This window comes from Lineus longissimus, chromosome 16 (assembly GCF_910592395.1).
Source record: "Lineus longissimus chromosome 16, tnLinLong1.2, whole genome shotgun sequence".
NCBI lineage: Eukaryota > Metazoa > Nemertea > Pilidiophora > Heteronemertea > Lineidae > Lineus > Lineus longissimus.
Window position 1 is genome coordinate 2,119,073 of NC_088323.1, and position 13,393 is coordinate 2,132,465.

Here is a 13,393-nt window from a genome sequence, read left to right on the forward strand (position 1 = left end):
ATGGTCCATATCGCGCGAAGCTCGGGACTGAGTGGTTGTCTGTTGACTGTGCTTTAAGAGAGACTGGCACCATGCCTAGTCTGGCACCATGCCTAGTATCTCTTAAAGCACAGTCTACAGACACCCCAATACCCCGTCACACTCAGAAACCACAAACGCCCACCCCTTCCTGCTACCTTAAAACTTCTGGTAAGCACGTACTTTTTAAAGTAAAGCAATACCTACCAGTCCATCGCCTGGCTGAAAGAAAGTCGTAAATGAGCCATTCTCTTTAACAAGGAGAAGGAAACGGGTTACTGGCTCTTTAAACCATGCAGGTATCTAATCTATTTATGATAGTGATATCACATTCACTGTCCATTGCCTTCTCTGGCCACGGTCTGCAATCGTGTCCGCGAGCAGAGGTATCCGGAAAGCAGAGTCTTAAAAAGACTCTTCCGGAACCAACCCCCAAAATGAAGGCTCTATTGTGGGTTCCTTTCAGTTTTGCTTTCTGAAATCGGTGAATGACTGAGGAAAAGACAACGACAGAAACTTTTGATTAACATCGAAGTTTATTCTATAATACTATAATTCTATAATTCACCTTCAACCAGTGTTTACAATGTTTACAGTGTTTTCGTAAATTGGGGTGCCTTTGAGTTGTGGTTGGACCTTTGCCATTAAGCTTGACCTCGGCAGCGATCACACACATGGCAGGCGGCTCAGTAAGGAAGCGTTGTAGGACCTCAAAATTGGCGATGGTTGCCAAGTGCTTTCCGACTGACTACAGTTCAAAGTCACCCCCAATCTACCCAATAGTCGCCTCCAAATCCAGTCAGTGTAATCGTGATAGCGGATTATTCAAAGAGCTCTCCATATCGCTCACAAGACATGGTTTCTGAGAGACTGGTGGAAAGGGTCACTTCATCGATTGCCATGTCTCCAAGACCAAGGGTATCAGTCACTTCATATTCAAACACGATCTGTTAAACGAAACATTTTCATTTAAATACACCATTGAATGGCATTTCTCTTTATTACGTTTCGTCCGTCAAATTGTGTACAGTTTGCACCCCTGTTTCTGCCTGGAATAGCGGGGGGGGGGGGAGGGGGGGGGTTTCCTAGGTGAGACTATGGGTGGAGCTGCAAAGCATCATCAGCGGATTAAATCAATCCCTCAGTGCGCCGCAGCTGGCGAATCCGTTGGACCGCCGCGCATTCATCTCCGCGCGACCCATCGTTGGCGCACTTATACCCCGCTCAGTGTCGCGACAGTCTGGCGGTGCCCAAAAGCTCGCGTTACAGGTAACCCTGTCAATTTTAGAACCTCTTTTATATGTTGAACTTCAGACAAAGTTTACAGGCAGGTCCAACTTCAGAGGATGCATATACATGTATACTGGTCACTTCAATTTCATTGACAACATCGGCTATGTCCGACTCACCTCAAATGGTGTATCATTGGATATAAACTTGATGGATCGTGTCCAGTGGTTGCCCTGATCGCCGCTCAAGCTGAACACCTCCTTCTCGTGACCAAGGTAGTCGCGGGTATAGATGCGGAACCTTCAAAACAACAAGGAAGATATCAAAATAAACCAAGGATTGAGTGGAAACTTGTTTTTGAAATTTCACTTGTCAAATAAATGTGTTGTTTTTACAAATAGATACGTTACCTTCCCATGGTCTCCCCGTTCATGTTGTACCAGAACTTTAGGCAGCCCCGTTTGACTGGCTGCGTATACGGCATGATGACGATGGCCTTCTCGCCTGGCTTCCTGTTCGTGGTCTCGGCGTAAAGATAGTATCCTGTCGAAAGAAGTGAACGCTTGACAACTGGCAAACAGTCTCAAATGGAAAAGAAATGAAAGGTCGAGAGGACAAGATTAGGTGTTTGGAATACACATGGTGGCTTAAGAGTAAAACTTTAAAGAAGTACCGTCCCCGGACTTGTCTGTGTCTGGCCCGGTGTCCTTTGAGAGGGTAGGCCGGTCCTCCCTCTTCCAGTCGAAGTCTGAGTCGAACGTGTCTCTCATTCCACAGCTGGTAAGGTAGTCGAAGTTGCAGTAGAAATAGTCAATCAAGTGGCCGGGCATGGCTGGAAGATTAGGATAAGGGTTATTGCAAGTCCCTCGGCCAGCGGTGAACATCAATCCTAAAGTCTCCTCCTTTCACAAGGATGGACACGCAAAACGCCCGTAGATTGGTTACAAGTCATAATCAGGATTGGATTAATTTTCTATTCATTTTTATTAAGGTTAACTTTCTGTTATTTTGAAAGGGGTAATTAGAGTACATTCATTTAATGAAAGACACCTGCGTTATTAAATCATCACCGGCAGTTCAAAATGAATCAAAGTTACTTACAAGGTTTGACATCCACACCTGGCTTTGCTGGGGTAGTGTAGACCTCTGGTGGTAGTGTAACTGTTGGAAAATAAAAAACAAGAGAAAAATTAATGAAAGGAAAAGAGCCAAAGAGTGGAAGTTTAACTTTATTTAATCTAGAAAGTTACAATTGTTTTTCAGTGATGTTATTTAAAAGGAAGTGTTATCATTGCTCATTTCCACACTCATGTCAGTAGGTAGAGTGTAACATTAATAGGCAGGGTTTTGCAGGCCTTACGAAAAGTAGCATGAGGAACCCGAGAGCTCTCCCTCGACGATAAAATACACACTTCGTCGTTGGAACCTCTTCGTACTGTTGTGGAGCCTGCCCATTGTTCAAAGACGACAATGGAGCTAGCATGGACATGTCGTGTGCCGAATGCCACCTAGCCAGCGCACTCCAAATCACTGAGAAATAGAAGCCGTACAAAAGCGGTCGTATATCAGGAGATGAGATGAGATAAAGCAGTGCATGAGGCACTAGGGCTATTAAGGTAAAAACAATGAATGTCATCTTACCACCTTGAGATCCTGGGCAGTTATAAAGTCGATTGATCTTCCAGATATCAATATCAGAGAATCCTCTCCTCTGGCCGATCTCGGCGCCGGGTTTGATCGGGACGATGGTTGCCTCGTCCTCGTAACGGCTGAAGGAGCTGGGTGGATAGTGCATGATGCTGCTGTAGTCGTACGGGGCACCCAGCTCCTTGTATGCCCGCTCTTCCTTGTAGATGCGGAACTGCGGAAGCTTTCCTTGATAAAGGATTGAAATAGGTTATCTTTATATCTCAGGTGCATGTATGAGAGGTAGACTACAGAAGTGTCTAAAATTAAAGTATTGATTCAAGATCGACAAGTGAAAGAAAGCGATTAAGATTGCTGTTATTAATCAGCATTCAATAGAGATCAGCATCAGAGTGACACTGCAAGTGGCGGCGCATGTTGGCAAGCAGAGGTATCATCTTGGCCCAATAGTCCCCACGCAATAGGTGATCCGCTCTCTAGTGAGAGATTCAGGAAACAATTTACACGTACACTGCGTAGTTGTGCTTTACCTTGTACAATATATTCGGGCTTGATGATGACATAATCATCCCTGTCCCAGCGGCTCTGTTCGTGATAGAATCCAAGCCCATGCATCATCTCGTGCATCAGGGTGCCCTTGTTAAAGCAGCCTTCAGCAAGGGATAGGCGCTGGCCGAACGGCTTGGGAGTCTCCCCGGGATAAGTGTAGCGCTTCATCATGCCAACATTGGACGAACACCTAAAAATACCATTCTGATGATACAAGGAGCTCCCACAATAGACCAATACTTCGTCCCCTTTTATGCTTCGTCCCCAAAAGGGACTTTTATGCTTCGTCCCCAAAAGAGACGAAGCATAAAAAGGGACGAAGTGCGAGGGGCCTATTGCAAAAATGATTGGTTGACGAAACAATTGACCTGATTGGTTGGCTAGCCTTGTGACGTCAAACAATTTTTACACAGAGGGGTTTTCCTGTTTTTCATCATGGCTTAAGCTAAGACTGATGCGTTTGGGCTGGAATTCCTGGCTTTTTTTCGAGGTAGCACTGCACAAAGGCTCGATGTACAGCGTACCGGATCGAAGCTATATAATGGGCTACTCACACAAAAGAACCGACGTTCTGATGAAATGTTCTTGATATTTCCGTTTCTTAGAGTGTCTCCAGCTCATTGTTTGGGGAGGCTGAACGACAGCTTGACACGGTTTTCTTTGTAACCCCATTGAAATGTCATTACGGTTGTTTCATTATACAAAAAACCTCCGAGGGGTGCATATTGATTTGTGTTGGCCGAAAAAAACATATTTATAGGTTTTTCAAAAGCTCAAAGACCTTTATTTCTAATGTACAAACCCCTTTCCAGTTGAGATGATGATATAGTTGGCCTCATCCGTGTGCGGCACAAATCGGATACAAGTGTGTTTATGGTATTCCCCCATCGCCAGGGTAAGATTACGCTTCTGTTCATCAGCTGCAAAATGAAGCAATCAGCTCTTTTGGTGAGAAAAAGATGCATCAGGGTTTTACACAAAACTCAGATCAACAGCGCGGAAGCAAAGAAACCAGGGAGATTCAGGGAGTTTTCTACGACAGCTACATGTAGAACGACACAAAGTGGTACGGCGGTGGTATGAGGAGATATTCTTTTGAGGTTAGTTTGTGACAATGTCAAGACTGAGAAAACCCATACCTGTATCTGTCCAAGAAAATAAAATTAATTAGAGTTCTCAATCCGGAAAGTTTCGTCAGATGACTTCAAAGAAAAACTTTCCTTGGACCACTCTGAAGCCTTTTAAATATCAAGGAGTTTTCATTGCCCCTAATGTGAAACCGATCCGTGATTTTACACTAAGAAATTATGTGATACTCACTGAATGTGGCAAGGGCTTTCTCACTGAACTCGTAAGGGACGATTCCGTTCGGCCAGCGGTATCTCTCCTCCTTTATGGCACTACGGAACTAAACAAATAGAAGTTACAAATGTTAGGTCCGAGAACCTGTACAAATCATTCAGATTCTTTTCAAAGGGAAAATATTTCAGCTTTTTTCATTCGGACGCGATTAAGGTTTCACTTGGAATCCGCCGAATATTTTAATCGTAAATGTATGGGGCATGATTGGAAATGGCCAGGCTCCACACGAGTACATAGATACTTTAGTCTGTAAGTCCTGGAGATGAATACACATTCTTACCGACCACGTTGGCTGGATATCCATGTCCCCTTCATCCAAACCTGTAAGAAATCGGTCTCAAGTTTTATATATACCAATGAAATCGCACTAGACCTTTCCAGGGAAGAACAACATCATCATGTTCGTCGCCAAATTCGACGTGATCGCCGACGAGATTGCACGCTAAACTTATTTATTTCTCGGTATTTTTCACAATGGTTATTGATATATAGGTGATTGACAATTACTGCTCTGGTAAATACCCGACCGCCAGCAACATATCATATACAGCCGAGCATGCAGTTTTCCCGAACACCTTCGAGCATAAATTAGGACGCGCGAACATTGCCGAATGACGGCATGTATTAGAGATAATCTAATCGATGGTCATTGGTAGTACCAACCTGCTTGCTCTTCAGGCGATGGCACTCTTGGGATGTGGACTAAAAGAGAATAGCAAGAAACCAGCCTGAGATAACGCTTCACCAAGGTCAATTGGAGACTTATCACGATTGAGCACATGATGACTTGTGATTATTGTGGCAATTTGGGTCTGTGACGCTGTAATATCATTAATCACAGACGCTTCATTCAATGGTTTATTACCATGTATTATATTGACATCTATTTAAAAAGATTAAATCGTTTATAGTCTGATATACGGCATACCGAGTCAGCCAATTGATTCTGACCGGTACCCATTTATACCCTTGCTTTGACAGAAGCAAGCGCATAGTTATGCGTCATGCTCAGGGACACACAGTATGGTACAAGACTGCTTCCCTAACCGTGAAAAACATTACCCTTTTTCTTCACTGGTCCACACTGAAAAGAAACGTGAGCATTAATTGAAAGCTGAAATCGCATAGTTTAGATAGAGTGATTTTGCAGTGTCTAGCTGTCAGTGCGCATTTATAATGTGTTCTAACAGTTGATTTCTACACTGAAGGGGCTACAATTGTATGGGGGTTATAACTGTATGACTTTACCTTACATCATGTTGTAGTAATAGGCCCCATTCACCGAGAAAGCAGCAGATACAATTCCGCTTTCGCCGTGACTGGCGTCGATGGCGCAGAGGATTAGTTGGTAAACTTACAGGCCCAGGCAACGACTTAGAACACCCGACCCCCCCCCCCCCCGGGCCTGACCCCTGGCCGTATCTCACCTATCATCATCCTTACCTCAATAGTCGTCAACAGAAACAAGCCGAAAGCGCACAACAGCCACATAGTTATCAGCTCAGCGTCCTCCAAAATAATGATGTGAATGAGATGGAATGATTGTTGACCGCCTTCCTATTTCACACGATGTCATTTGACGGGATAAATAAACCTATCAATGTATTATGATTGATAGTTATGAGAGTATTGGACGCTACAGCAACTGGTTGACTGTGCTGTTGCCCTAGTGATGCGAGACAAAAATAACGAAAATCGAAAAAAGACATTTTGTTTTGAAAAAAACGATGAAATGTTGTAATACGCCAAAATGGTGTACCGTTAATTTTGTAACATGGTGACCGAACTATTCGTGAAATGGTGAACGATTAACGGTGAATTTCCTCGTAAAATGTTGAAATCTTCGAAAAACATGGATGAACCATTCATAAAATGGTGGACCATCAGCAGCGGACTCTTTAGTAGTGTGGAATTTATTCCTCAGTAACCATCCACTTTTTCCGAATCGCATGCGTTTTTCGAATGAATAGACAAAACTCCATTGGTTGCAATCCGTATTTTATTATTTTAACCCCAAGGTCTAACGGTCGCCGACAGGTGTCGCTCCATCACATCCGAGGTTAGGATACAGCGCCAGCGGTCTGAACTCAAACTTGTCGATGGCCATGTCGCTAGCGGGTGATAGGATTGCATCCTTGGATCCACCCACTGTGCTCTCGAACACAATCTGAAGAACAAAACATAGGTGAATTCGACAAACTATGGTAAATGTACAGAGGCAAAACTGCTATGGTGGCATGCACCATAGAAGACTGGTGCCATCTATAATCAAACACCGAGACCAAACGGATTCTCGAATTTGTAAAGAAACAAAACGTTGGCTACCAGCTTATCAGCCTACCTCTTCCCATCCAACGTGTTGATATCCCCGTGGGTCTTGTCGATACCAAGGGTACAGCCACTGAGCTAAATATCTAAAGTCCCTGGTAAAACCTATACATGTTCCAGGCTTCATGATCGATTTCAATACGCAGCTTCTACGAGGAATGATACAGTTCTGCCCAAGCGAGTATTTTCACGCGTATCATGCCGAAGAGTCGTAATTTGAGGAAACGGAAATGCCAAGAAATACCAGGAACGGTTCACTTTTCGCGTCACCTTGCAAAGGGAACCAAACATTACCTCAAAAGCTTTGTGCGTCTTGAAAGTAGCAGCAAAGGTTTTCCACTCGTTTCCTTGATTTCCTGTCTTCTCGAACAACTCCTGTTTGTTGCCGAGGTAGTCCTTGGCGTAAACCTTCAAGTAGAATCAAATATTTCGAATATACGAAGACTTTTTCTGATTTCAACATTCTTGATGCAATATCAAGGCCAATATCCGATCTTGTGGTGGGCGTTTTTCTTTCCATTTCAAAGAGCAGAACAGAAAAAAACCAAGCCGGAGGCAGAAATCGGATTATTTTGCATTGGAAATTCCACCGAAACAAACCCGAAAATCTTCTTTCCGAAATTCCTAGATCCGTCAATGTATTTTGGTACAGCGTGCTTTAGATTGCTTTCTCTAACATTATTCTATTGACAATTTCCGTTGCTATAACAAACCTTCAGAGTGCCCTCATCCTCTCCGTACATGTGATAGTAGAATCTGAGACAGGCCCCCTCGGGGGCAGGTGACAGGAAGGGTGTGATCAGGTAAGCCTTGTCCCCAGGTTTTCGAAGAGTCGTCGCCGTGTAAAGGTAGTAACCTGTACAGGGAAAAAACCCGATACTAGGGATTATTTAAAAAAAAGAATTTTGGCGAGGAGGCAGTTCGTACCCTATATATTTAACTAGCTGGCGACTAACCAACCGGCTGCATCGTAAAAGCCACCTATACGGGACTTGAACATTCGACCTTCCGTTCACGAGGCGGACGTCTTAACCATTGGGCCATCGGGATCGGTTGTGACTGTTTTATCAGAGCACAATATAGCGAATTTCATATGGACGATAGTCTGCACAAAGTATAAAGCGCCGAAGAGGATATTATATTTTCTTCCGCACAAGTAGGGTTTTAACGAAAACTTTCAGAATCCATTACCTTTGCCCGAGTAATCAGCTCTAGGCCCCGTACGCTCCCTTGGGGCAGCCCCTTTTCTCATCTCCCAGTCAAAGTTCGAGTCCAAGGCATCACGAAATCCGCACGTACTCATGTAGTCAAAGGAGCAATAGAACTGCTCTTTTGATTTCGGAGGTGGCGCTGAAAAATATACATTGTATATTGAACGAGAGTTACGTCTCTGATAGATGTATACACTCCGGACGCATGCGCAGTCGATCGGCCTCATCCATCCCCTCGAAGGAAAGATGTATGTGCAGGAAGACGGGAAGACGAAAGGACTGTTTGTGTCAACAGAAGAGTTGACAAGAAGAACCAGAAATATTAGCGAAAGCCTCGTCTATGGTACTGTTTATTCATTGAATCCCCACCGGCCGCCATCTTGCTTTTCAACTTTGATGCCCGGATGTACACACAAATGTACACACGTGCATACAAATGTACACACGCCATGTACACATTGTTGCATTTTCTACCAGGTAACCGACATGACAACTACCCGACGAGCTCGATGTAAAGCTAAAGCATCATCGACAATTTCACGAAAGGCGACGTTCGTCACGGAGTACGAAAACTGCTTATTGCCTATAACTGGAAAACAAGGACGAATCTCGTAATTTCAGGTTGAGATTAATCTCAATGGGTGGAAATGTTAGGTTACTTGGATTTAAGACAAAGTCCGGCTTGGCTGGAGTCGTGAAGACCTCTGGTGCAAGGGTCACTGAAAAGATGAATGAAATGATTGGTGATCTCGCAATCTATGATGATCATAAGAATAAACAGTTGGCCGACAATATATAACTGTACTTGTGTAAAAATAACAAATTCATACAATTAGGGTAAATTGACGTAGTTTCAACTTGAAGATTTTCAATAAAAAGTATCTTACAGACAGGAAAGTCTGCTTTCGAGCGAGTACTTTTCTGATATTAATATGCATTCGGCCTAACTGCTACCGTTGCTTTGAAATATTCTATATACTTATGTATATATACATGTATTATGATAGATACTAAAACGGATTGGAATCTGACCTCCATTGAAATCAGGACACTTATACAGCGTGTTGATCTTCCAAAGATCGATGTCAGAAAATCCTTCCCTTTGGCCGATCTTGGCCCCTGGTTGAAGAGGTACGATGGAATCATCGTCATCATACAATACAAAGGCGTCACTTGGGTAATGCATCAGGCTGCCGTAGTCATATGGGGCACCAAGGGCGAAATTTACACGTTTTGGATCGAAGATTCGAAACTGCGAGAGCATTCCTAGAAAAAAGATTTCAACGATCGCAAAGGTTCATTGAACGATGACCTAAACATAATTGCATGTGCATGAATGTACATAATATGGGCCATAATGCCAAAATTACATATTTATTTCATCTTTTGGGATTGCTATCGAGGCACTCAGTTTTTATCCTCTTAAGCAAAAGCACTCCCCGCAATCTATCAGCCGAAATTTTCTGCTGTCTTACGGCCTTACATGTATATTTTTTTAAAAAGAAAAATCACTCTCCATACCTTTCAAGATATATTGCGGCTTAATCAACACGTATTGGTCTCTGTCCCACCGAGCCTGCTCGTGGTAGAAGCCAAGCGCATGCATCATCTCGTGCATGATGGTCCCACGGATGAAGCAGCCTTCTCCCAGGGTCAGCACCTGGCCTTCTGTCTTGAAGAACTTTGAGGGCCGCATCATTCCCACAGGAGAAGAACACCTTCGGGACGATAAAAGTTCATCCTTAACTCCCAATAAATTGATTTAGTCACAGTACCGCGACGATCGGCCGTCTTTTATTTAAATATCAGTTGCACAGTTCTAGTCTAACACAGCTCTATAGTAACCATAACCCGATTTTTGTTTTTATACATATAAAAATGTAATCGAATTGACAATTATTACTCTTAAAAAGTGTGTTATTGCCAAATCCGGCGCTCGTTTGCGAGGTGTTTTACTCACCCCCTTCCCTTCCGCAGACGGATATAGCTCTCCTCCTGGCCTGAGCGGGGCACGAACTTGATGCACGTATGCTGATGGAACTGATCCATCGCGGCGGTTATGTTCGCCTTTTCCGTGGCATCTGGTAAAGGAACGTGATGCTTATCATCGATTTCACAGGCAAAGGTCTCCGTCCATCCATGAACCATTGATGCATTGATGGTTCTCGATGATCATCACAAACAACTCTGCATAATACATCCGTGACTACATGTACGTATATTGAAAATGATCGAAAAACTTAACTACATATGGCTCTCTCATTTTAAGCCCTTTTTTCATCTTCATATGCACATGTATGTGAATTGGGCAAAACGTGCCTGCGTTCTAAGCGTGAGGATGTGCATACATGATTTACTTACTGAACTGCTCCTTATCTTTCGTTGAGAAAGTGTAGGGGACAACTCCATTTGGCCATCGATGACCTTCATCCTTCAGAGCGCTGCGAAACTGTTAAGAAGAGCGCATGTCACGAGAGTATGACACAACCATTTCATTGTGATTGACACTGTTGAAGCACGGACGACCTTAATACACAACTGTATACAAACGTGGGAATGTTGGCCATTTCCGGTGGGGACAGAAAATATCCACTTTATATTTTGGGCTTATTGAGAAATAAATGAATATGCTATTGTGCGCCTCTTTCGCCAGAAACCATAACCACGATTACATTTTCAATACAAGTCCGAATGAAAGCTCCACACGAAGTATATAATGTGCGATGATTTGTCCTATCTTCTCCGGGCGAGCGATCACTTACCGTGCCTGTGTCAACTGATATATCCATGTCACCATCAACCAGCCCTGAGGACGAAAGATTCAACGTGGCATACAAAAAGGAAGAAACAGTCTAGAGCAGCAAATATTGGCCAACTCAAACTGCTATCAAGGAGTAATAGAGCTAAGACATTACCAGCTATTGCGGGCCTAGCCAATCAAGCCAATTAGTGCATGCAAGCCTAATGGAAAATGCATAGGAAATATCAATAAAGTTGGCTTTTTGGACGGGGTGTTAAAATAATCCTAACTCCCGACTTCTGACACAATTCTATATATGTCTAGGTATTTACTGGCAAAATTTGGAGTGATTTGGATGGAAATTCGATGGGTCCATCTATAGGTTGAACATTTTGGTAAATCTGTAATGCTTCACTCGTATCCCGTGTTAGAACTTATGTCTTTTCGATTCTAATCCTCACACAGCAGATATTTGTATCGGATCGTTCCTCAAATACGATTGCAATATTACGGTAAGACGGATGTGGCACTGGAATTTCAGTTTTTCCTCAGGAAATACATGTTCTTCAAATATCAATGGTCATTCCTTGCAATAATTTTGTGTTTGCGCGAGTCTAATTAGAGTTTGTTCCACATAATGCGTCTCCGTTTGGCTGATTCTGATAGTCTTACCTGCCAATTCTTCTGGACTAGGAACTCGCAACTTTCGCCCTTAGTAAAATTAAGAAAAATGCAAACTCTTAGATCACACTTAATCATTGAATCCATCCATGAACGCCGGCTCTGGTCACCCTTGGGAATCTGTTCTCCAACGGGTCGAGAATCTTACCTCAAATCTTTTGTATTCAAGCCAAGGCCTGCCCCGCGGCCAGTTTCTCGGCAAGCTGCGGCCGACATTTTTTTAATTGCTACATGTATGAGAGTTATTCAGAAGTGTATACATGTATTTTCGTGTCGTTTAAAAGCACACAGAAACTGAGAGTCAGAACATATAAACTGAAGAATTGTTCCAGCAAATATCTTTTTCGTTGAATTGTATCAGGCTCTTACCTTCATGTAAGGGGACGGAGTTCGCCTGCAAATACCATAGATTATTATTCGACAAAGCGAGTAAAACGTTCCGTGTCGAATAGTACACACATGCACATGGATAGAGGGAATAGCTAGAGTGATGACGCATCACGCATCGCTTAAATCAATCCACTTGCTCCGATGCATTACGACTTTGAATTGGCGCTGTATGGATGGATGCATTGCCTATAAATTTTACTGTGCTGATTTCAAGCGCCGAACATGGCTGTTGCCTAAATAACGTGTGATCAGGCTTTTTCCTTAAATGCTTCAGGTTGCAGATTTTCTTGTCCATTTTGGTCGCGTTTCCATTATTGATGAAATTACATGTATCTGCACATGAACCGAATCACGCTGTCATTGACTTATTTTATTTCATTCCAAACGATGACAAGCCGGATGTACATGTTATTTGATGAATGTTACAATTATAATATTATTAGTATCTACACAATGGTGTTATTTAGCTAACTTTTTCCTGATCTGCTTTGATCAAAGAAAAAACCAAACACCGTCGATCTGCAATTAAACTCAAAATGATCTACATATACATGTAGATGATGTATTCAGATAGCAAGTGCTTTAATTTCAACGCCGATATATGATTTTTATGCGACCAATAACCAGCTTATGCCAACATCGATATTTTATTAATTTCTCGATACTCACCTTCATAATGCCCACGAAGAGACACGTAACGACTAGGACCGTTGGCTTCATCGTCAGTAGAAACGTATTGGAGGAGGGAGATATGTATGCAGTGTGCCAAGCTTCAAGACCGACCACGCCTGTACAAGTCAGTCAGAACTTGATTATGAAACAACAGGCCTATCAGAAAAAAACCTCGGTGTTGCTGAACAACAGGCCAACGACGAGAAAACAAATATTTGATTTTATAGGACAGTTTATCAAGGGTCACCCGGTTGATAACCAGACGTCACAAACATAAGGTTTCTGAAGGAAAATTTACAGGAAATTTTAGATCGTACGCGCTTGGTGTCCCGATTTTAGAAGTAGAAATATTCACTAATGAACATCGACTCGTCAAATATCTAATGCGTTCATTCAAAAATTAGAAAATCCAACTCGAATTTGAAAATTTTCAATGATGCAAATACGTCAAATTTCCTCAATGCCGTTGTGTCGACTGACATGTATAACAACGGTTGGCCAATACAAAGCCCAACGAACTTTGCTATGTAATGAAAATGCTGTGGTAGGGAAAACCAAAAAGTAG

At 42.8% G+C, this 13,393-nt stretch overlaps 2 protein-coding genes across 2 annotated transcripts; both read right to left on the bottom strand.

The window, feature by feature from the left end:
* Positions 1-547: 547 nt before the first annotated feature.
* On the bottom strand, positions 548-6,338 carry LOC135500337 (meprin A subunit beta-like). The gene is made up of 13 exons (XM_064791741.1): positions 6,250-6,338; positions 5,869-5,890; positions 5,470-5,508; positions 5,087-5,127; positions 4,765-4,852; positions 4,247-4,364; positions 3,426-3,634; positions 2,890-3,123; positions 2,350-2,409; positions 1,922-2,080; positions 1,659-1,791; positions 1,428-1,548; positions 548-965 (listed from the first exon to the last, which is right to left on the bottom strand). The coding sequence occupies exons 1-13, from the start codon at positions 6,295-6,297 to the stop codon at positions 840-842; spliced, it is 1,398 nt and encodes a 465-aa protein (XP_064647811.1). The 5' UTR covers positions 6,298-6,338; the 3' UTR covers positions 548-839.
* Positions 6,339-6,791: 453 nt separating this feature from the next.
* LOC135500343 (meprin A subunit beta-like) lies at positions 6,792-13,012 on the bottom strand. The gene is made up of 13 exons (XM_064791759.1): positions 12,826-13,012; positions 12,136-12,160; positions 11,758-11,796; positions 11,108-11,151; positions 10,707-10,794; positions 10,306-10,426; positions 9,867-10,063; positions 9,378-9,611; positions 9,005-9,064; positions 8,326-8,484; positions 7,848-7,990; positions 7,429-7,542; positions 6,792-6,973 (listed from the first exon to the last, which is right to left on the bottom strand). Exons 1-13 carry the CDS (start codon positions 12,874-12,876, stop codon positions 6,827-6,829), a joined length of 1,422 nt encoding a protein of 473 aa, XP_064647829.1. The 5' UTR covers positions 12,877-13,012; the 3' UTR covers positions 6,792-6,826.
* Between the last annotated feature and the right edge of the window lie 381 nt (positions 13,013-13,393).